Below are 21,817 nucleotides of genomic sequence, written 5' to 3'. Positions count from 1 at the left end.
TTGATTGAATGAATGAATGAATGAATGAATGAATGAGCAACACTGCAAACATTTCTTGTCTAACCAAGTGTTTTTTTCTTATATTTATATTAAGATAAAAATATTTAGGTGGTATAGTTTTTAGTATAAGGACACATACCTAGCGCTTTCTCGTAAAATCATCTGACTTAACTGAATAAGACTTATTTTAAGACTTATCAAGAAAACAAGCAAGTTTGGCTGCCAGTGCAAATTTGTCTTGATAAAACATCTTAAAATAAAACTTATTTACAACCATTTGCAAACATTATGTCTATTCAGAGGCATCTTGGTAAATACATTTTTTCTTCTATCAAAATGGGAAACTGATGACAAACGATGACAAACACTGATATGAGAATCGGAGAGAGGCAGGACACCACACGCATGTATGCATACCTGTCTCTGCACACGAGGTGAAGCAGTGTGCAACAATGAGAAGAGGTCCTGCAACAGGGTGAGCTGTTGGGCCAGGTACTGCCGGCCTACATTTGAACCACTTAACGCTAGCACCATGGACAGCAGTTCAAAGCAATATGCATCTGATGATGCATCATCATCACTGGGCTGTGAGTTGGCATTTTCCTTGCTTGAGATGGCATGCTCCCACTCCTCTCGCACACGTGTTGCCTCCATACGGATGGCCTGAACGATGTGGGCACAGACCTGAGGACATCAAAAAGGACATAAAGACCTAAATCCGAGTCTGAGCATGTCACAAAAAAAATCAAACCCATGTCATATGATTTTGAAACAAGAATTCCTAAAAAAAAGAATGATACCACTTTTTAAAATTTCATTTTCAAAATATAGACGACATAGAGTATACATCAGATCCTAACACCTTCCCTGTCTGTAAAACGAAAGGTGTGTCAGTAGAAATAAAAAAATATGGGAATTAAAAACTGTGAAGTGATATTGGTTGCATGTATATTGTTGATATTATATGGTATACTAAGCTAGCTAGCTCCATAGCATAAGACAGGTAGCTAAGTAACCACCAATTGTTGAAAAATTGTTGAACAAACAATGGTATTTATACTGTTCAGTTCAAACTTTTACACAGATTCTCCTGATGTACTTTGTATATCAATATGACCTTCTTATTTAGAGCTACGTATGCCTCCCCATTCATTTGAACAGGATATTAGCTGGCCAAATTAACTGCCCGAAGCCATTACCAAGATGGCCGCTAAGTGGTAGGACTATCAAATTTTAAAAAGTACGAATATTTGTATCTACACAATCATAATCGTAAAAGACAATGATGTAACATCATGATTGACAGTAATAATTATCCTAGTAGTAATAATTTTGCCTAGCCCAAAATCAACATACCTGTTTCTGTAGGTTGGTCAGCTTACTCCTACTGAAAATAATACCCACCATGTGCTCTTTTAGGTCTGCATCTGATGGAGCCTAAAAACCAAAAGATTCTTTGAAGAGTTTAATTCATATTATATCAAATAACCATAACAAATGGACACTAATTCCACAAAAGAGGGTCCAGTTGAAGCTGACCTTATCCTCTCCCTCTGGAGATGAAAGCAGGTTCTTCTCCTCCTGTTCTGGAGTGGGTTCAGAATCACCACATATAAGCTTTCCAAACACCTGAAAAAACATGACTGGCATTAATTACTCAAGGAAATTATTATTTATAAAATCCATGTCGTAGTAATCTTTATACAAGTATCATTTCAAAGGTGTAGTGATGTACAGTATATATATTATTTCTGTATCTGAATGGAAGCATGGAATAGGAGCCACTTATTTGAGTTTGAAATGATTTTCTATGTTTTTATTTGAGCTAATATTTCCTTATGAAATGCTGGATGGAAGTCCAATAAATGCCTAAAATCCTTTAAAAGGTACTACGCTTGCTTAAGGTGAATGCATTTCTTTACCAGATAATGTTAAAACATATAGATACATAAGAAGCAGGAAAATGCAATGCATGTTTAACCAGGGTAGGTATCTGAAAAGGTTCATGTAATGCCCCTCTTTCTCTCATAGAACATCTTTTCACTTAAATCTGTGATTCTGTAAATCTGTATAAAAGGGGTGCTCAAATAGCTCCGTGCAAAGGTAGCATCCCATGTTTTCTCAGGAGTGCACTTCTACAATTATTCACGAGTGTATCATTTAGGTAAGTAGTAAGTATAAGTATATATACTCTTTTGATCCCGTGAGGGAAATTTGGTCTCTGCATTTATCCCAATCCGTGAATTAATGAAACACACTCAGCACACCGTGAACACACAGTGAGGTGAAGCACACACTAATCCCGGCGCAGTGAGCTGCCTGCAACAACAGCGGCGCTCGGGGAGCAGTGAGGGGTTAGGTGCCTTGCTCAAGGGCACTTCAGCCGTGCCTACTGGTCAGGGTTCGAACCGGCAACCCTCCGGTTACAAGTCTGAAGCGCTAACCAGTAGGCAACGGCTGCCCCCGTTATTTCATAACTTCAAGTAGTTCATAGGAGTATACATATGTTGTACACTGCAAAAACTGCTTATCTAACACAATCTAACCAAGTGTTATGAATCTTATATCAAGATAAAAAAACTAGTTGGTTTTGTTTTCAGTATAAAGAGACTTACCTAGCGCTTTCTCATGAAATCATTTGACTTAATTTAAGAAAAGTTTGACTTATTTTCAGACATCTCATCCTGAAAACAAGCAAATTTGTCTGCCAGTGCGTTGAGTAAATTTGTCTTGATAAGAGTCCTTAAAATAAGTCAAGGTCTTCTTAAATTAAGTCAAGATGATCTTACGGGAGCGCACTAGGTAAGTCTTTTCATACTAAAAACAATGCCAAATAGATTCTTTGATCTTAATAGAAGATTATTAACACTTGATTAGATTTCATTTTTTGCAGTGTATATACAACAAAGACAAATCATTCAAAAATGCTGAAAGTAAATCACAGACAGGAAGGCCCATCCAACCTGTGAAGTGATGAGACGGAAAACGCGAAGGGTCTCAGCTTCACAGTTCTTCTGCTGAGCTATGGTGGAAGAGATCTGCCCAGCTATCTTGACGCTCTCGCCATCCTTCCAGCCAAGCATCTTGACCTGCCGCACACGAAGTGTATTCTCAGGACCCTTCAGCTCAATCCTGATCACGTGGTGGTCCCCTCCTGGAAGCTCACTGCTCACCCACCCTATGTGACGTGAGTCCAAGTCCATCTGTACCAAAAAAGGCAACATTATACAGTATAACGATGACTACAATGAAAAAATGACATTTAACCAACTGTTATTAATCTTATATTAAGATAAAAAAATCTATTTGGTATTGTTTTTAGTCTGACAAGCCAAGTCAAATTATTTTGTTTTTTTTATCTTGATATAAGATTAATAACACTTGGTTAGATTTTGTTAGATAAGCTGTTTTTGCAGTGTATCACTGCAAAAAATGAAATCTAACAAAGTGTTATTAATCTTATAATAAGATCAAAAATTGTATTTGGTATTGTTTTTAGTATGAAAAGACTTACCTAGTGCTCTCTCAAAAGATCATTTTGACCTAATTTAAGAAGACTTTGACTTATTTTAAGGAGTCTTATCAAGACAAATTTACCTAACGCACTGGCAGACAAATTTGCTTGTTTTTAGGACAAATTTGCTTAACGCACTGGCAGAAAAAATTGCTTGTTTTCAGGATGAGATGTCTTAAAATAAGTCAAACTTTTCTTAAATTAAGTCAAATGATTTCACGAGAAAGCGCTAGGTAAGTCTCTTTATACTGAAAACAAAACAAACTAGTTATTTTTATCTTGATATAAGACTAATAATCTTGGTTAGATGTTATTAGATAAGCAGTTTTTTGCAGTGTAGCCAGTCTAATGAACATTTTATATGGTTAAAGCTGTTCCTAACAAAATAACACGAAGTGAAGTGATGCTTTATAAAATGAATCTATACCTGCTTAATTCTGCAGAGGTCTTCAACAGTCTTCCCACACAAAAATGCCATTGATGTGACCTTGTTCTAAACATTTGAAAAGAAAAAAAAACTAGTCAATTGCTGTAATTGAAATTAGATCCACAAGTCAAGTCAGTATGAAGCTGAATTTGCAGCAATGCAAGCATGTACATTTCAAAGATTACTGAGCAAAGTCTGCTTCCTCATTGTCTTGGCCAAGCATATGCATGTATTTGCTACTATGTAGCTTCTGAAGGGAGGGGTGTACGTGTTTGGCTATTGAGTTTAAATACTAGTGTTTCAAGTCTTGCTAACTCTCTATTTTAATATCACATAAAATGTAAAGGAACATTTTTTCTTACTCCTATGTCACGAGAATTGTCTATGTGAACACAGACATAGGCTGCATTGATGCCTTTGACACAATTTATGGTGATGCTCTTGGTCTTGTTCTTATCTTCATCTCCTGACTCCCAGAAAGTCTCTGTTGAACCATCTGTCAGGCTACCGATCATAGCAGGCCGTGAAGATGTCTTCATGTCCACAACATTGGTCAGGTCCTTCAAACAGGTCACCATACAAATTTCCTGCATATACAAACACCAGTGAATCACAGCATTTGTGTATGTCTGATAATCAAGAATTAAGTGGCACTAGGTAACTCCTACCTGACTAATAGCTTCGTATCCTGATTGTACACTGATGTTGAAGCTCTCTTCACTGTCTCCATCATCAGATTTGGACAAGATATTGTTAATGTGGTGAAAGACGTTGCTTTGGTGCAGGAACTGGTGATCAGACTGCTTAAACTTCAGACTCCAGCACCTTCAAAGAGAAATTTGCGTTAGTATTCCTTTTTCTCAAACTTACTATCCATGTATGCATACGATAGCACAAACTTGCAACAAAGCAAGTAACAAAGTTATTAAGACGAGTCAACTTTATATTGATTTCAACAAACACTCGCTATCATATTTGTTGTCAGCAAACCTCTACTTTTTAGGCTCTATCTTATGGGGTGATCCAGTTGACTCGTCAAAGTTGGAAAGTGTGAAATTTCCCAGTTGTCTCGCGTCAATTCACCGAGATACGCCCCCTCTTGGTCGGAATATCAGCTGTCTGACTTGGGGCTCTTGATAGTGCACCGAGCTGAACGTACGAGTTGAAAACAAAGATGGCTGCGCCCATAATTGAAGTTGAGATGTATTTTCTTTGTATTTGTACTATGTTGATTTAATGTCGATTTAAATGCACTTACACATTCAATTACATTACTGCTTTAATCCTGTTTACCAATTTATGCATTGCCCAATCTTGCTGTGCGTGCAATACAATGTAACGTTTTATTTTCGAGCTGGTTTGCTAAATAGGCTAATGTACAGTGGGCAGTGCTTCGACTTGGCCAGCTTCACTCGCGGTCCGCGCGTGGGATCACGCGGTATCACGCGACTTTAATTTGTATTTTTCCAGTGAGACGCTGCAACAACCCAAACAACCGGTAGATGGCTCAAGTGAGCAGGGTGTCTCATAAAAAGAAATGGAGCCTGGAAAACCCTACACAGACTTCACTACAGACTTTAGCAGACTGGTTTAGAAATAATGTAATAGCCAGAAATATGCCTGCCCTGCCCTAATAAAGAAATATTTGGTTAACTGCGAGTGAATCCCGTTTGCAGCCGTAGAGACGCAGGACAAATTAAACATTCTGGTTTTCTCCGAGTGCAACGATGATAGACAGACATCATTTGGACAAAATATAGAGTATTAACCTCCGTTGCTCAGCCAAATGTCTTCCTGTTACCGTCCTGTTATCACGGAGTTACAGGCGATACACGATTTTTGATGGTCACAAGTTTACTTCATTAGGGACTGTTCGTTATTTATTTAAGGGGCTACCGAAGGAGTTTTGGGTGCATTAGTCCAAAAAGACGTGACCCTCCCTCGCCAGCAATACATTTTTCTATGACCCTCCAAAGTGATTATGAAAAAATCACTGTCAACTTTTTCCGGGTTTATCGCCTACTGTATTTTAACGTTTTCACATATTTGGCCATAAGCCGTTTATCATAGGCTATCACGAAACCAAACTACAAAGGTGAACACTTTAACAGGGGGAATTAATTGGGCATGAATCATGCTGAACGCTATTTTGCTACCTTAGAATAATAAGGTTCTATCTGTGTTTTGAGTAGGTACAACCGGGACGATTGAAACGGGGACGAATGAAACATTCCGGTTTTCTCCGAGTGCAACGATGATAGACAGTCATCATTTGGACAAAACATGGAGCATATTAACCTCCGTTGCTCAGCCAAATGCCTTCCTGTTACGTCCTGGTATCACGGAGTTACAAGCGATAAACGATTTTTGATGGTCACAAGTTTACTTCATTAGCGGTTTATTTTTTGGATTATTAAAGAGTGTTTTTCATTTAAAGGTTTGACTTCGTGCTTATTCAGTAGAGCATTTAGTGCTCTCCCCAATCCCAGACGTTCATATTGCATGTTTGTTTGTAATGGATGCAACCGCGAGATAGGCTATGCGTTTGACAATGAGTTGTTAACAGAACCAAGACATATAGCCCAGCAGCAATCTAGGGACTGATCGTTATTTATTGAAGGGGCCACCGGAGGAATTTTGAGTGCTTCAGTTGGAAGTTGCATGACCCTCTCTTGCCTGCTAGAAATTGTTCAATGACCCTCCGACAGAATTATTAAAAAAGACATGACCCTCCCCTGCCAATTGTCTTCCGCCCGCGCCACAGCCACACACTTTGTGATAACGTTCTTAAATCAATCTTTCCCGTGAGCTTGCATGCTACCAGTCCTTCCTTTTCAAATGTGTTGCGCATGTTTGCACAATTTAACAAATAATCATATGTGATTAATAGTATGACAAATAATCCCTGTGCACGGGGACCGAAACAATGCATGCCAACTTTTTCCGTGTTTATCACGTATTTTAACTTTCCCCGCTGTCTTGCCGTTTTAATGTTTTCCCGTAGAATATCCCATATTTTAATACTCTCATAACAGCCCTGCCATCGGGCCTGTCTCTGTGTTGCCCTGTTGCTACCCCTTGCCCTTCGAACGAAACAGATGTCTTCAAATCATCGTTTTCCTTGCTTGAAGGCGAACTTAGAGTGATGTTAACCTATTTAAGTTTAACGGCGCGATTGTCGTGAGAGCACGATTCATTGGCGCTTGCATGTTGGGCCATATGTCTACGTGCGCACCTGAGGCTATTCAGCTGCAAGAGAAATAATTTTCCCTGTTTGTATGTTCACTGCAAGTTGGCCTACCATAACTTACCAACTCTGCACTGTAGACTGGCTATTTATATTTTTCTGTGAAATAAGCAAATGTATTTGTTCAACTTCATGAAGCAGAATTACGCATAGGGTACTTGGAACATAATACATTTGACAAAGGACAGATGTATGTTGCTAGTGACAAAATATTAACTTTCAGTGTTTTACGATGTCTTTGTCATGGGGAAGTGTTTTTCCCCATGCATTTATTCTAGGTTACTGTCAGTGACTGCCGTGAGAGAAGCGGGTTCTGTGTTTTGTTCATGTCAGTGACTGACGCGAGAGAAGCGGGGTCTGTGTTGTGTTGTGTTAATTTATTTTCATTGGGCATACCGTGCCGTGCCGTCCACAGCTCTTCAGTTCTGACAAAGCCAAAATTACTCCTTTTGAAACAATGAGTGCAGGAAGCGCGTTTGTATGGTTATATTGTTTGAGGAGGGGGGGTTAGTCCCGACACTAATATTCAAAATGTTGAAAACTATTTCGGCATAGCCTATAAAGCAGTTTAATTAAATGGAATGTTAGTTGTAAACAAACGAGCTACTTCGTGAGGCTTGGCCTCACAGATGCGCTCGTGCCTTAGATGGCAGGAAAAATCTTCACGATAGGCCTATTAACTAACCACCCGATTCACGTTGGCTGGGGGGAAGGGGGGCCATCAGACAATTGTGCCCAGTTAATCCGGCCCTGCCCCCAAAAAATCACACCTTCCCACCTCTGACAGCTTAAAAGAAGTCAAGAGGACTCCTTACTCACAGACCTATATCACAAACCTGCGGTTTTGAAATCCTATGCAGCTACAGGAGCTTCCAATCGCGAGGAAGCAATTTTGCATTGTAGGCATAACTAACATGCAATAACACCACCAACAACAACCAAAACTAGGCTAATCATTGTCAACATGTAAATTAAATGTAACATTATTGTCAATCAAATTAAAATGTTCTCTTTGGAAAACGTAGGCATAGTAACATAATAATTTAATAATGTTACAAAGATACTACATCAATCCGTATGTTTCATTAGGCTACTAGGCTATTTGTTTTGCCTTGATTCATTTAGGCTAGGCCTTTTTATTCAGGGGCCGTATTCACAAAGAATTTTAAAGCTAAAAGTAGCTCCTAACTGGCGAATTTAGGAGCAACTCCTAAAAATAATGGGCATGTCACTCCTAACTTTAGGACTCCTAATTTTTTCACAAAAAGTAATTCACGAAGCATTTTAGACCTAAAAGTAGCACCTAAGTCAGGGACAGCTTAAGTCGAGAGGACTCCTAACTCACTAAGACCTATTCATAAACAGCTTTTTTGTGGCATTTTACGTTGCGATGTTTTGCAACAGGAGCTTCCAATCACGAGGGAACAATTTTGCATTCATAAAAGGGATGCAATAACGCCACCCAAACACAACCAAAACTACTCATTGTTAACATGTAAATGAAATGTAACGTTTCATTGTGAATCAAATTAAAATGTTCTCCTCTTTGCAAACGTAGCCTAGGGATATGGTGACAGATTAATTTAATAATGTTGCAAAGGTAGGCTACTGCATCAATCCATAGGCCTATGTTTCATTAGGCTACTAAGCTATTTGTTTTGCCTTACTCTTTATTCATTTAGGCTAGGCCTTTTTATTCAGTTATTAATCATCTTCCGTCCTTCGCACTACTTGTGTAGCGCACGCATTCTCCGACCTGTCACCTGTCAGTCATCATCGGAAGAGAGGTGTTTGGAATTCCCGCGTTACAATCGTCCGCCAATCAAGGTGGTCACTTCAGTCAAGCTCGTGCATAAGTAATGACGTCATCCATATCCACGAAGACTCACTCCTAGTTTAGGAGTTGTCTGAAAGGCTTTGTGAATAACTTTTAAGAGAAAACTCCAATCTAAAATCTTTAAGTGCGATTTAGGAGTAGCATACTCCTAGTAGTAAGATAAAAGCCTTTGTGAATAGCCTACGGCCCCAGTTATTCATCATCTTCCGTCCTTGTGTAGCGCACGCATTCTGAGACCTGTCACTCATCATCGTAAGGGAGGTGTTTGGAATCATGCCCGCGTTACAATCATCAGCCAATCAGCCAATCAAGGTGGTCACGCTTGCCCATTTACCCAAATTAATGGTCGAATATTACTGATGATCATTGTTATTTAAGAACATGCAGTGTGCGTAGGGTACCAAAAACATCTTGCTCGTAAAAAAGCATCATAACGCACATTCTGGCGGGTCTGTTATTTACTGTAGGCTGCGCAAACCATATGCCTTTATTTTGGGCAAGCCTGCATTCATTCATTCATTCAACCTTTATTTATTCTCGGAGGGTCATTGAGGGAAGCCCTCATTTTCAATGAAGCCGAAATTACAGAAGCGAAGCAAAGCGCTCCACAAACAAGACAACATTCGAGGCCTTCTGTTGAAGAATTTTATATAAAGCCTGCGCTGACAGTAATCCTCCTGCCCCTGATAGGCCTACCACAGCTGTGGATAGTGTGGAATGTTCAAGTAATAACACAATCCAATGTGTGTCTCAATTGTCCCCCGCTGACCACCTCACACATTTCTCTAGATTTTGCAACGAACTTACATGACACAATGCCATAAAATATGCCAGTTTTAGGACACAGAATAATGTTTGTAATGATACCAGGTAGGCCAGGTATTGTCGAAGGTGCATGGTGAAGTGAAATTCTTACTTTGGAAAACAAACATTTGCCGATATCATCGCTGATCATCAGAATATTGCAACAGATTCTGTGTTCTGGACTGTAGGTAACTTGTTAAGCCAGTGGTTCTCAAACTTTTATTTCATTCCCCACTTTGATCAAGGGGCATGACTGATGATAGTGGAGATAACGTGTTATCCCGAGGCTTTTGCAAGTCAGCATCTTCGATGGTAGTCTATTAAAAATATAAGTTTTCGATGTCCCAAACGGAGAGCCATACTTTATTGTTTTTGACGATCTCTATGCTACTCACAAAAATGTAGGCATGGGGACATGATGAAGTAGGTTATCCAACTGTCATGTGTTAAATTATTGTGATTACGAGCCAGTGGTTTTCAAACATTATGCGTGACTCGGACATCTAACTAAATGCAACAGGCTCATATCGTCCTCGCATTCGCAAAATGAGGACCAGTGCTTTGTCAAATTGCAAATAGCTATTCGTTTTAACTATTTTTTTATGATAGTAGCCTACAAAAAGCACTTCATACTATCTTAATCTTGGAATATGGGGAGGGAAGTGGCGCGTCTGCAGTCAGCCAAATATGAATGTAATTCTGCGGCATAAAGCAGATGTATTTGTTTATTGTACAGAAAAATAAAAATGACATGTCAAGCAGTCAATTGACTACATTGCAGTCAAGAAGTAGGGCAAATTAATTGATGAAACCAAAACGTGGGTCATAGTTGTCTAAGCCTCTATTGCGTAGCCTGTTAAAAACGTCGCCAGATAGTATTAAATCGGCAACAACATTGTTTTCTGCAGAAGCCTACCCAAGGCTACAGATTAATTCTGAACAGTTATTTCTCTACTGGCTCAATTATCACACCACTGTTTTGATTTGCGTAGTTGCGTTAACCCCACACTGCAAAAAATGAATTCTAACCAAGTGTTACTGATCTTATATTAAGATTAAAAAATCTATTTGGTATTGTTTTTAATATGAAAAGACTTACCTAGCGCCCTCTCAAAAGATCATTTTGACTTAATTTAAGAAGACTTTAACTTATTTTAAGGAGTCTTATCAAGACAAATTTGCTCAACGCACTGGCAGACAAATTTGCTTGTTTTTAGGACAAATTTGCTTAACGCACTGGCAGACAAATTTGTTTGTTTTCAAGATGAGTTGTCTTAAAATAAGTCAATTTTTTTTTAAATTAAGTCAAATGATTTCACAAGAAAGCGCTAGTTAAGTCTCTTTATACTGAAAACAATACCAACTAGTTTTTTTTATCTTGATATAAGATTAATAACACTTGGTTAGATTTTGTTAGATAAGCAGTTTTTGCAGTGCAACACTGACAATAATGTAGACAGCAAATTTCGATTTCGATTTTCGTGTAGTCAAGCCTCAAGCCATACCCAAGTAGCCTAAATCGAGGTAATGTTTAATTATGCATGATTTATTTTGTTATTGAATTCGTAGGCTGGGAATACTCTCGGCAACAATTATGTAAGGGACGGCAGACAGAGCGATGTACAGTGGCAGAGCGACGCACAGTGGCTGAAAGTGGTACTAAAGCTTCACGCAGCTTCACGCCGCGTAATGCGCGAATGAAGTGGTCATTTGAAAGCGATGCCCACTGTAGCTAACAATAACAATAGCTACTGCCCCCCTCGTGGCTCGAGAAAAACACACAGCATTTGTTGAAATTAAAATTGTAATTGTGATGAAGCTGGAATATGAATGCAAGTGTAAATCATCCCGAGGCTTGTTTAGATGAGCCACAAGCTTGTTCTCGTGTTCTAGGCAAGCGCCCAGATTGGATTAGCGTGGTTCTACACGCAGTTGTCATCTAAATGCAGTGTTTTGTAGGCTATTCAAAGCATTTTTACGTTCATCACTCAGTTGTGCACTGCAAAAAATGAAATCTAACCAAGTGTTATTAATCTTATAATAAGATCAAAAAATCTATTTGGTATTGTTTTTAGTATAAAAAGACTTACCTAGTGCTCTCTTGAAAGATAATTTTGACTTAATTTAAGAAGACTTTGACTTATTTTAAGGAGTCTTATCAAGACAAATTTACTTAACGCACTGACAGACAAATTTGCTTGTTTTTAGGACAAATTTGCTTAACGCACTGACAGAAAAATTTGCTTGTTTTCAGGATGAGATGTCTTAAAATAAGTCAAACCTTTCTTAAATTAAGTCAAATGATTTCACAAGAAAGCGCTAGGTAAGTCTCTTTATACTGAAAACAAAACAAACTAGTTATTTTTATCTTGATATAAGATATATCTTGGTAGAATAATCTTGGTTAGATTTTATTAGATAAGCAGTTTTTTGCAGTGTGGTGTAGGCCTTTGTCTTGAGTGATCGCTGTCCCTTTAAATGTCTGGGACTTTAAATTACGTTTTAACAAGTTTTTCTACCATAACAACACACACACTTGCGTGGTTAAAGTAAGGAATTGTTTTCTTGCAATTCCCACATAACATTAGATACTAGGCCTAGGTTACATTAAAAATGGTGTTGGTTACTATGTCTATGACTAGACTGAACTTTGTTACTGACTGGCTCATAGGTGGAATAATTTTATTATTGTACGGTTTTGGATGATCAGTCAGATGGCAGCGGCACGAAAGCTTATAAACTAATCAACAGTTCTGTGTTAAAACTTCTAGCTGAAGTAGATCTACTGCAGAGGTAAGATAAGTAGTCTAGTGCGAACTGAGAGACTTGCCTCCCAATGGCGTGGAGTGTGGCGTGGAGTGTAGCCTATATTTTCTTAGCTGCTATCAGAGCACTTTTGCTACATGATGAAATATTATCAGATGAGTGACAGAAGCACTGGACATTTGACCAGCAGGCCCATATGAGAAACGCTGCTCAGGTTCTTATGGTAGCCCCCCCCCCCCCCCCGAAAAGTGAGCTGTTTGCATCCCTGTTAACAAAGCCCTTCAATTTCCATACTTGCCAATGCACTGGTGATGGCACAATACACCCACTAGGAATAAAGGATGTCTCATACCTGAGGGCCATTTGTTGTAATGAGCTGCCACTAGGCAACGACATCATTAGATCAGAGATTGTTTGCAGCAGACGATGAAAGGTATGAGGAAGAGGGTGAGCTGCTTCTCCAGCAATAACAATATCTGAGAGAGGATGTTCGCACACTCCTAGGTCCTTCTCCTGCTGCAAATACAGAAATAGAGAGAGAGAGAGAGAGAAAGAGAGAGACATTTTACATCAAGCTGTCCTCAATTCTATTTTACTCACTGTGCAGTTACCCCACAAAACAGTCAAGAGGTTTTACCCATCCTTTTATTAGAGCATTAAATAGGATAAGGTATCTGTTGATTGCAAGATACTTCAACTGGAAGTACTGTATGTTTTTGAGTCAGTAATGTAATGATGCATATACGCACTATCTATAGGGCTTCCATTATGTATGAAAATTTAATGTTAGCATTCCACAGAGCACTGGCAATTATGCTGTAAAATGTGTAAATATTCATTCAGGGCCAAAACAACGTAAACTGATACAGTTCTGAGTAAGATTGGACTGGGCATTTTCAACTCGTATAACATAGCCTTTGAGGGCAACTTCACAATATTAAAATAAATAGCTTTTTCAAGCTATTAACAAGGCTCAAAAAATCATTGAACATCTATGCTACAATGGAGAGGGCCTCTGCAGACAGTATTTCTATCTTTATGAGTGTAGGGTTTAAAAATGACTGTCAGTGCTCTTCTTTAGGATGCCGCCATCTTGTGAGAAGAAAGTCTGTACAAGTCAGTACTGTGACATCTGGCTTTTCCTCAGTACATTATCTTATTATTGTTCCAGTGACCGCCATCTTGCCAGGAGTCCTTGACACATGTAAGCACCAACAACATAGTTAACGAACCTGGAGTTTATCACAGAAGACTGTTAATCTCACAGAAGACTGAGATTTCACACGGAGCATGACGTTTATTGCCGGAAGGTAAAGCCTTATACAGACTTTTCTTCGAGAGGAGCTGATGGGGTAAGTGTTTTTTAGTCTTCTGTAATAAACTTCGGGTTCGCTAACTACGTTGTTGGTGCTTTGTTTTATGTGTAGGGACCCTGAGCAAGCTACTGATGAGGTTTGATGCTGTTTTGAACAATACTACTGGTTTAAAAAATGCTATTTGAGAAGCGTTTCGCTCATGGCGCTTAGCTAATGCACTATTTGCTATTTGGGGCTATAGCGTATACTGGAGCAAGCTCTGTAGTGGTTGATCAACGAAAAATACTGTACTGTCTCCACGGCTTATTTGATGTGTTTTAATGCAGAAAACATCCTTGGGTCAATCTTCGCTGGAATTACACTTTAAATCACAAATTGATGGCCGGACATTTTCCTTCAGGATTTTCTGGTAAAGAGCAGAATTCGTGGTTCCATCAATTGGCAAGTTGCCCTGAAGCAGCCCCTGAAAAATGTTATTTATTTATTTTATTTTTTTTTGCAAATGTGATATAAGCCTTTGTGTTCGTTTTGGTCAGCAGTGGTTTTCGCCTTGCAACTCTCCAATGGATGCAATTTTTGCCCAGCCTCTTTCTTATTGTAAAATCATGTACACTGACCTTAACTGAGGCAAGTGAGGCCTGCAGTTCTTTAAATGTTATTCTGGGTTCTTTTGTGACCTTCTGGATGAGTTATCGATGCGCTATTGAAGAAATTTTGGTAAGCCGGCCACTCAAAGGTTCACGACAGTTCCAAGTTTTTCCATTTGTAGATAATGGCTCTCATCATGGTTCGCTGGGGTCCCAGAGCCCCTTTCCCTAATTTCCTTAGATCAGGCATTTTCTTCAAGAAATTAAATCATGATTTAAAAACTGCATTTTGTGATTACTCTGGTTATTTTTGTCTAAAAGGTCAAATTAGTTTGATTATCAGAAACATTTTAGTGTGCCAAATATGCAAAAATAGAAGAAAGGTGCTTTTTCACAGCATTGTATCTATCTTAATAACTGTTCATGAGTTCCTAATTTATCTTAAATGAGCAATGTATATCAAACTATATATACATTACATATATATATGGTTTTAATATGCCTTTATACAAGTGGAATACCAGGTATCGCCTAAGGATGTTGGAGAAACCCCTTTGTTTATTCAGAAACAAATGAGATATTTGGCTTCAACCATTACAAACAGTTTTCTCACTGGCAATGTTAGCAATCTGATTAGTCTGACTAGTTTAAAGCCCTAAACCTGACCTGTTCCATAATATCTTTGTTGCCTTTGCTGTCCTCATCCTCCTCTTCTTCAGGCTCAAAGGGTGAAGGAGTCAGAGATGCCACAAAATGCCACAGAATGTCATGAAGGGAGGTGGTCTGAATCACATTGCACAACAGCCAGTTGAATGCCTGCAAGAACATAAACAGAATAAAAATTGAGACACTGAAACAGTTTGATGTGTAAAAAGAGGGAACACTCCATGATGATTTTATTGTTAGTTAATTTGAAAGTTACCTCCATGGCAAAAACGCGACAAGCTGACTTCCGTAGTGCATGCTTCATTGCCACCTCCAGGCCCTCCAAGTCATGGTGCTGGATGACAAAGGCTAGCACAGGCCACTGGAAATTGCGTTCACCCTTGCTAAGAGAGCCGTGGGCTGAGATCAGCCGAGAGAGCTCCGGAGAAGGATGACGCAAGAGAGAGGAACCCACTTCTTCAGAGAGGGATACAAAAGGAACAGGAGTAGTGAATCAAATCGAAATACAATTTGCAACTGTATGTCAAGAAAACCATGGGAATTAACCAGTACGGAATAATACAGTTGAACTCAGTTGTTCTTCAACTTTGTCTGGCAACCCCCCCCCCAAAAAAAAAAAAAAAAAACATTGGCAAACCATGCGAACCCCTTATCTCCGAGCTCCAATTTAGTTTCACAAAATGTGAGATAGGCATTGGTGGTAGAGGCAAGAAAATGTCTTCTCATAGCTAGGCTATGTCAACACAAAAGGAAATTAATGCTTGGCAGCCTTTGACAATCTGATTATTATTTTCCAATGGATAACTAGCACTCATCCAATGTATAACTGGTGCTCCTGTGGCAAGAGAAAGCTGCATAGTGTTCTGTCACTGGTAAGATCACACACAGCATCTTCAAGCTCATCATTGGAAAATGTACATTGCACTTTCTGAGGAACATTATGGAAACACTGATTTGTAAGCCTATCTAGGGCTACTGAATATCCCAGTTTTTAAACATGTTGGTCTAAAAGCTTTTAGAAATCTTCTTTAATTCAGACAGCAAATCATTGCACTGCTCATCCCATATTTTTGACAACTTCCAGTTTAAGAACCATCGGTTTGACTGATGGGCCATTGCATTCAGAGAGCAGCCCAGATAAAAAATCTCAACTGCTTTTTTTTTATCGATCTAAAGGTAGAACATCAACAAAAATTGGTTACACTTTACTTGACAGTATCGACAAAAGAGTGACATGACACTGTCATGAACAAGTCATAAATAAGTCATAAATGTTTATGACATAATGCTTCTGTTATTAAGTGACATTCGTTTTTTAGGACTGGGAATAGGTTGAAAGGATTTAAAGGAGAATTCCGGTGTGATATTGACCTAAAGTGTGTTTAAACATGATACCGAATGTGAACGTATGTCTCATAGCTCATCTCGGCTTGTCCCCTACACTCCGAAATCTGGCGCTAGTTAGCCGATGCTACCAACAGCTTTTTTAATGGGGGTGCCTCGGCATCGGCCTAGCCATGCAAATAAATCACTGTTTTACACCATTTATGAGGCTCAAAGTATCTCCACACTTCATTGGTAGACTTCCGAGGGCCCTGACATTTAAAACGAGACATTGAGAACTTTGAAAAAACACTGGTAATTTATTTACAAGACGATTTATACAGACAGTACCTTAAGGAAGTTTACCGTTCGCGGCCATCTTGAATTTAGTCACGATAAGTCAAGCGACGAGTATGAATGAACAGGTATGATAAGGGATCAGATTCCAAAAATAATTCTGTGGAAATGCATGGATTCCAGTTGCTCCATGCATTTCCACGGAATTGAATGGTTAGAATGCTAACTTTTGGTTAATTTAGCATTATATAGGCGCGAGTACTTATTTGACTTATTTTAAGTCAAATAATTTTACAAGAAAGCTCAAAGTAAGTATCTTTATATTAAAATAATACTAACTAGATTTTTTTATCTTAAGATTATAACACTTGGTAAGATATCACTTTTTGCAGTGTACTGCCATTTTAGCATTATCATGCCCTATGGATCTTACAAATTGATTACAAACTTGGAGACACTGCTTAAGCAGCTGAGCATGATTGTATGAGATGTACTAGTTTACCTGCATCCCCACTGTGAACCCTGCGTCTTGGTACAGCTTTTACTCTAGCTGGGGAAGAGTGCTGCTTGTCGTACTCAGAGGCCACCACAGAGTAGGATCGCTGGAACACTGTCCTCTTGGCTGTGTCACTGTCAGTGATGGGACTGGTCTCTAAGCTACAGTATAGGTATAAAGTAGGTTATGTATGATATCATATACTTGTAAGACATGATAACAACTCTGGATAAAGAACATCCCCAACACAGACATTTGGGACATTGTGTAAAATGTAGAGATGCACCAACTGATCACAGCTGGTGACCGGAATTGGCCGATTTTCACGTGATGGGCCATGACCCGCAACCAGCCGGTAAGTCTGAGATATGTTGATATAATGCCGGTCAAATGCACTCGCACCCCGCACTTGAAACAACATCACCCAGGTGAGTTTGCAAAGTTTGAAGAAGCTTGGCAAAGGCCAACACTCAGGGCTGTATGTACAATGAAAGCCCTAATAGCCTACCGAGTTTTTCTATACGCAGAAAGCGAACGCTGTGTTTTGCTGTATTGCGTGTAATTTACTAAGATATCACTTCATTACATAAACAGAGCTCATCATTAATCTCTCATAATTTAGAATTGATTGCACCTTGCCAGATGTGCAAGATGCTTATGCCGTAAGCACTAATGTACAGTACCTCCTAGGGCTGTCACTTTATGTTCAAAAATCGATTATTGATTGCACAATCGATTGGACCAACCAACAGAAGTTTTGAAAACTAAAATAGGGAATCGATTTTAACCAAATATGCACACTATTCATTTTAAATGAATTAATCAAATAAAAAAGATAGATGTAAGAAAACCATCAACAAAACTCAGAAACAAGCAGAAAAAGAAAATAAAGAATTCCGAAAGTGCAGTAGGCATTGCGAAAGCTAAAAAGAAAATTCCCAACAATTTTACGCACCGGAAACAGTCTACACTGCAAAAAATGAATTCTAACCAAGTGTTATTGATCTTATATTAAGATTAAAAAATCTATTTGGTATTGTTTTTAGTATGAAAAGATTTACCTAGCGCCCTCTCAAAAGATCATTTTGACTTAATTTAAGAAGACTTTAACTTATTTTAAGGAGTCTTATCAAGACAAATTTGCTCAATGCACTGGCAGACAAATTTGCTTGTTTTTAGGACAAATTTGCTTAACGCACTGGCAGACAAATTTGCTTGTTTTCAAGATGAGATGTCTTAAAATAAGTCAAATATTTTTAAAATTAAGTCAAATGATTTCACAAGAAAGCGCTAGGTAAGTCTCTTTATACTGAAAACAATACCAACTAGTTTTTTTTATCTTGATATAAGATTAATAACACTTGGTTAGATTTTGTTAGATAAGCAGTTTTTGCAGTGTATAGTTTCAATCGCTTGCAGCTGGTGTTTTGCTAACAAATGGAGGACATCGGCGATCAACCTGTGCGACATGAGAGAGATGAGTGATAACCCCTAATAACTTGAGGAGTTCGATATGGAAGCACTTCGGGTTTTGGACTGTAGTTCAAACTATGGTGAAGGACAAAGTGATATGCAAACTGTGCGATCCTGAGTTCCTACATAGGCGAAATTTGTTTGACATTTCTAATTGTAAACACAGCCATGTTGAAGCCTGTAGTAATGTTTTTCAATGATGTTATGGCAGTCCACTCTGCTTATTGTTTTTCGAGAATGTTGCACTCCTACGAAACTTCACACCAATAAACGGTCAGAAATATTGCTGACTTGAGCGTCTCAAGCGCCCTCTTTACATTCATCCTAATGCCCGTTAGTTGTCCATGGATTGGCCTATATTTGGCGTTGAAAATGGAAACGTGTTTAGACATGGAATATCAATTTAACAATCGATTCAATTTTTTTTTTTTTTCACAACACTGACATGCTGCATTTTGAACTGAGCACTATAAGAAGTTCCCAAGTTGGGTAGTTTCTCTCCTCTTTAGCCCAGAGGAGTCCATGATTTCTAAAAAGAACGGCAAATTTCGGTTGGTCTAACCACAGGACCTTTTTCCACTTTAAGGTTTACACTAGCATACAGTTTCCCATACAATGTTTTTTTTTCTTTACATAAACAGGCCTGGTTTTAATGCAGAACCATCTGAGATCCAAAAGACCACAGCCATCCAATATTGTTTTTCAGCTCTGTCCCTTGTTTGCAAAGATTTCTCTGGATTCTCCAAATATTTTAAAGGAAAATCCCGGTTTTTAGCACTTTGAGTCCCTTTTTGAATCGCCTTTGACTGCTCAGGGTGGCTGTCAACAGGCATACTGTAGGCTACTCAAACATGTCTTAAAACAACCCTTAACGTTCGTTTTCAAAACTGTGCAACTCACCGAGTGGTTAGTGGTGTTCGTTGATTATTAAAAGCAAATATATCGGCGCAATGTATATGATTTCCAGCCTTCTTATTTGCTAGGCCTATTGTGGAACTATTTATTCAGACACCTCACAACCGCGTATAAACTTCCGCTCAATATTTGAACCTGAAGCATAGACGGTGGCGCAGTAATATCAACGTGCAATGAGTCTTCCAAAAGAAATCAATGGGATTTTACAAAATGCCAAATAAAACACGACAGAAACTGTATTTCGCCATGCTACTTGTTTTGGAACATCAACGAACACCACTAATTTCATGTTTAGAAGCATTATTTACATTGTTTTATCATTTGTCCACACAGGTTTACACAGAGTGATGAACACCTCTACATCTTTACTTCTAAGAGACTCTGACACCATGGTTAAGTGAAGAGCATCACAGAGAGGCAGTTACCCTAATTAGTTGTGAAATATTCATAACTTGTTGTCTTTATCATTACATAACTTTTCCAGCATTTTGTTGCCCTCATCCCAACAATGTGTTGCTGGTATCAAATTCAAAATTAACATATATTTTCCACGAAAATGGAAATTTAATTTTCAACATTTGATGTTGTCTGTGTCTTTTTTGCAGCTATACATGTATATGGGTTTACAATATTTGCAGATTGCCACATTCTGTTTTTATTTGCATTTTACACAACGTCCCATCTTTTTCTTGTTGGGGTTGTACATTACAGGCATCTTAAAGCACATAACAGTTCTGAAGGGGCATGAAGAGGTCCATTACCTAGGGGGCATTGACTTCATGTTGGTCTCTGGCTCCTCAAATACATTAGGACAGGCATCAGGTGTGACTGAAATATAAGGTGCGGGGACTGAAGTGGACCTCAGGTAGCGTAACTCGTCTTGAAACAAGCTGTCATCCTGATAGGACCCAAAGTTTTCAGTATGTTGCCTGTACAGGAATGGAAACCAGTACCAGTTTTACTAATTAATTTACATAAATATGTGTGAAAACATTTACATTTCTTAATTTAGCAGACACTTTTATCTAAAGTGAATTACATCTGTCAATTATATTACAAGGGCCATTGTCCCTGGAGCAACTCGGGGTTAAGTCAGAGACTTTCTAATGAGGAGACACAGTGCTCAAAAAATCCTCCATAGAAATGCATGGGGCTAGTTTGTAACGCCAATATGGCCGTTGTCTACACATATCACACCTCTTCCTCGGCAAAACGTTGACATGTGAATACATTGAGCCAATCATGTGGTGTGATGTGAATACATTGAGCCAATAATATGGTGTGTTGTCAAGACATCGTGCCAATCATGTGTGGTGAACTCGCCACTGGAGCAAGATTGATGCCGTGAAGCCTTGCGCACGCGCATTTCTGCCGAATAGGTTGCCCGATGAGTACCCAAAACGCGTTGCAATATGGCCGCCGAGTGGAGGGACTTGCCTAAAAGGACTTTGGTTAAGTGCTTTGCTCAAGGGCATAACGGTGTAAGCTGGGAATTGAACTTACAACTTTTTAAGCTACTGCATGCTAGCCCAGCTCTTTAGCCGCTATGCTGCCACGTCCTCAGATTTTTGCAGTCAAATTAGAATCTCTGCATCGTACTTTTACCAACCTAAATCTCCAGCGTATCAGTTTAAGAAACTCCTGGAATCACGGTCCTGATATTCTTGCAGATAGATGGGGTAATATTATTTATTGATGGGCTAGATGTAACCCAGGGCTGGTCGATAGTTCCACTCACTCAAATGGCCTTGTTTTATTAAGACACTTTGGTGTGTAATGTTCTCTTTTAATCTAAGTCATTTGAAGTTGACCAATGGGAAGTCATCCTCGTATGACGTATGAATCACCCATCTATCGCTCCATGATAAACTAATTATGCTATATATTCTTTACATTCCTCAGCAACACTCCAATCGAATCACAAAGAATTTAGCCTCCATCCCGCCAGAGAGCTCAATCTCACAGCGCACCGGACTCAACTCCCCTGAACTAAACTTACTGCCTTCCTTAGAGCCTTCTTCAAGGGTATTGAGAAAGCCATTCTAAAGGTGGTAATTATTTCATAAAAGAGTTGAGCATGGCGGCAGATTTCCGTTGGCTGCACAGGTACTAGTTCAGCCTTCTCGTCTGGGGGCCTCTTTGGCCAGGG

The 21,817-nt window shown here is 38.9% G+C and overlaps 1 protein-coding gene across 14 annotated transcripts in view; it reads right to left on the bottom strand.

Moving 5' to 3' along the window:
- The window catches only part of mycbp2 (MYC binding protein 2), a 301,458-nt gene that overhangs the window by 70,538 nt on the left and 209,103 nt on the right, over nucleotides 1–21,817 (bottom strand). For 8 of the 14 annotated variants that reach the window (XM_042066141.1, XM_042066077.1, XM_042066105.1 and 5 more), the window contains 12 exons: nucleotides 20,430–20,597; nucleotides 17,287–17,441; nucleotides 15,421–15,620; nucleotides 15,165–15,314; nucleotides 12,948–13,111; nucleotides 4,610–4,766; nucleotides 4,304–4,528; nucleotides 3,942–4,007; nucleotides 2,964–3,203; nucleotides 1,540–1,629; nucleotides 1,357–1,437; nucleotides 418–684 (listed from right to left, as the gene is read on the bottom strand). In XM_042066141.1, the coding sequence (XP_041922075.1) occupies nucleotides 418–684; nucleotides 1,357–1,437; nucleotides 1,540–1,629; nucleotides 2,964–3,203; nucleotides 3,942–4,007; nucleotides 4,304–4,528; nucleotides 4,610–4,766; nucleotides 12,948–13,111; nucleotides 15,165–15,314; nucleotides 15,421–15,620; nucleotides 17,287–17,441; nucleotides 20,430–20,597 (1,963 nt within the window). The remainder of the gene's footprint in view (nucleotides 1–417; nucleotides 685–1,356; nucleotides 1,438–1,539; nucleotides 1,630–2,963; nucleotides 3,204–3,941; nucleotides 4,008–4,303; nucleotides 4,529–4,609; nucleotides 4,767–12,947; nucleotides 13,112–15,164; nucleotides 15,315–15,420; nucleotides 15,621–17,286; nucleotides 17,442–20,429; nucleotides 20,598–21,817) is intronic. The other 6 variants (XM_042066068.1, XM_042066120.1, XM_042066102.1 and 3 more) reach the window with 2 other exon arrangements.

Source organism: Alosa sapidissima, chromosome 2 (genome assembly GCF_018492685.1).
Source record: "Alosa sapidissima isolate fAloSap1 chromosome 2, fAloSap1.pri, whole genome shotgun sequence".
Classification (NCBI taxonomy): Eukaryota; Metazoa; Chordata; class Actinopteri; order Clupeiformes; family Clupeidae; genus Alosa; species Alosa sapidissima.
The sequence above is the reverse complement of the archived record's forward strand: the minus strand, read 5'-3'. Positions and strand labels throughout refer to the sequence as shown.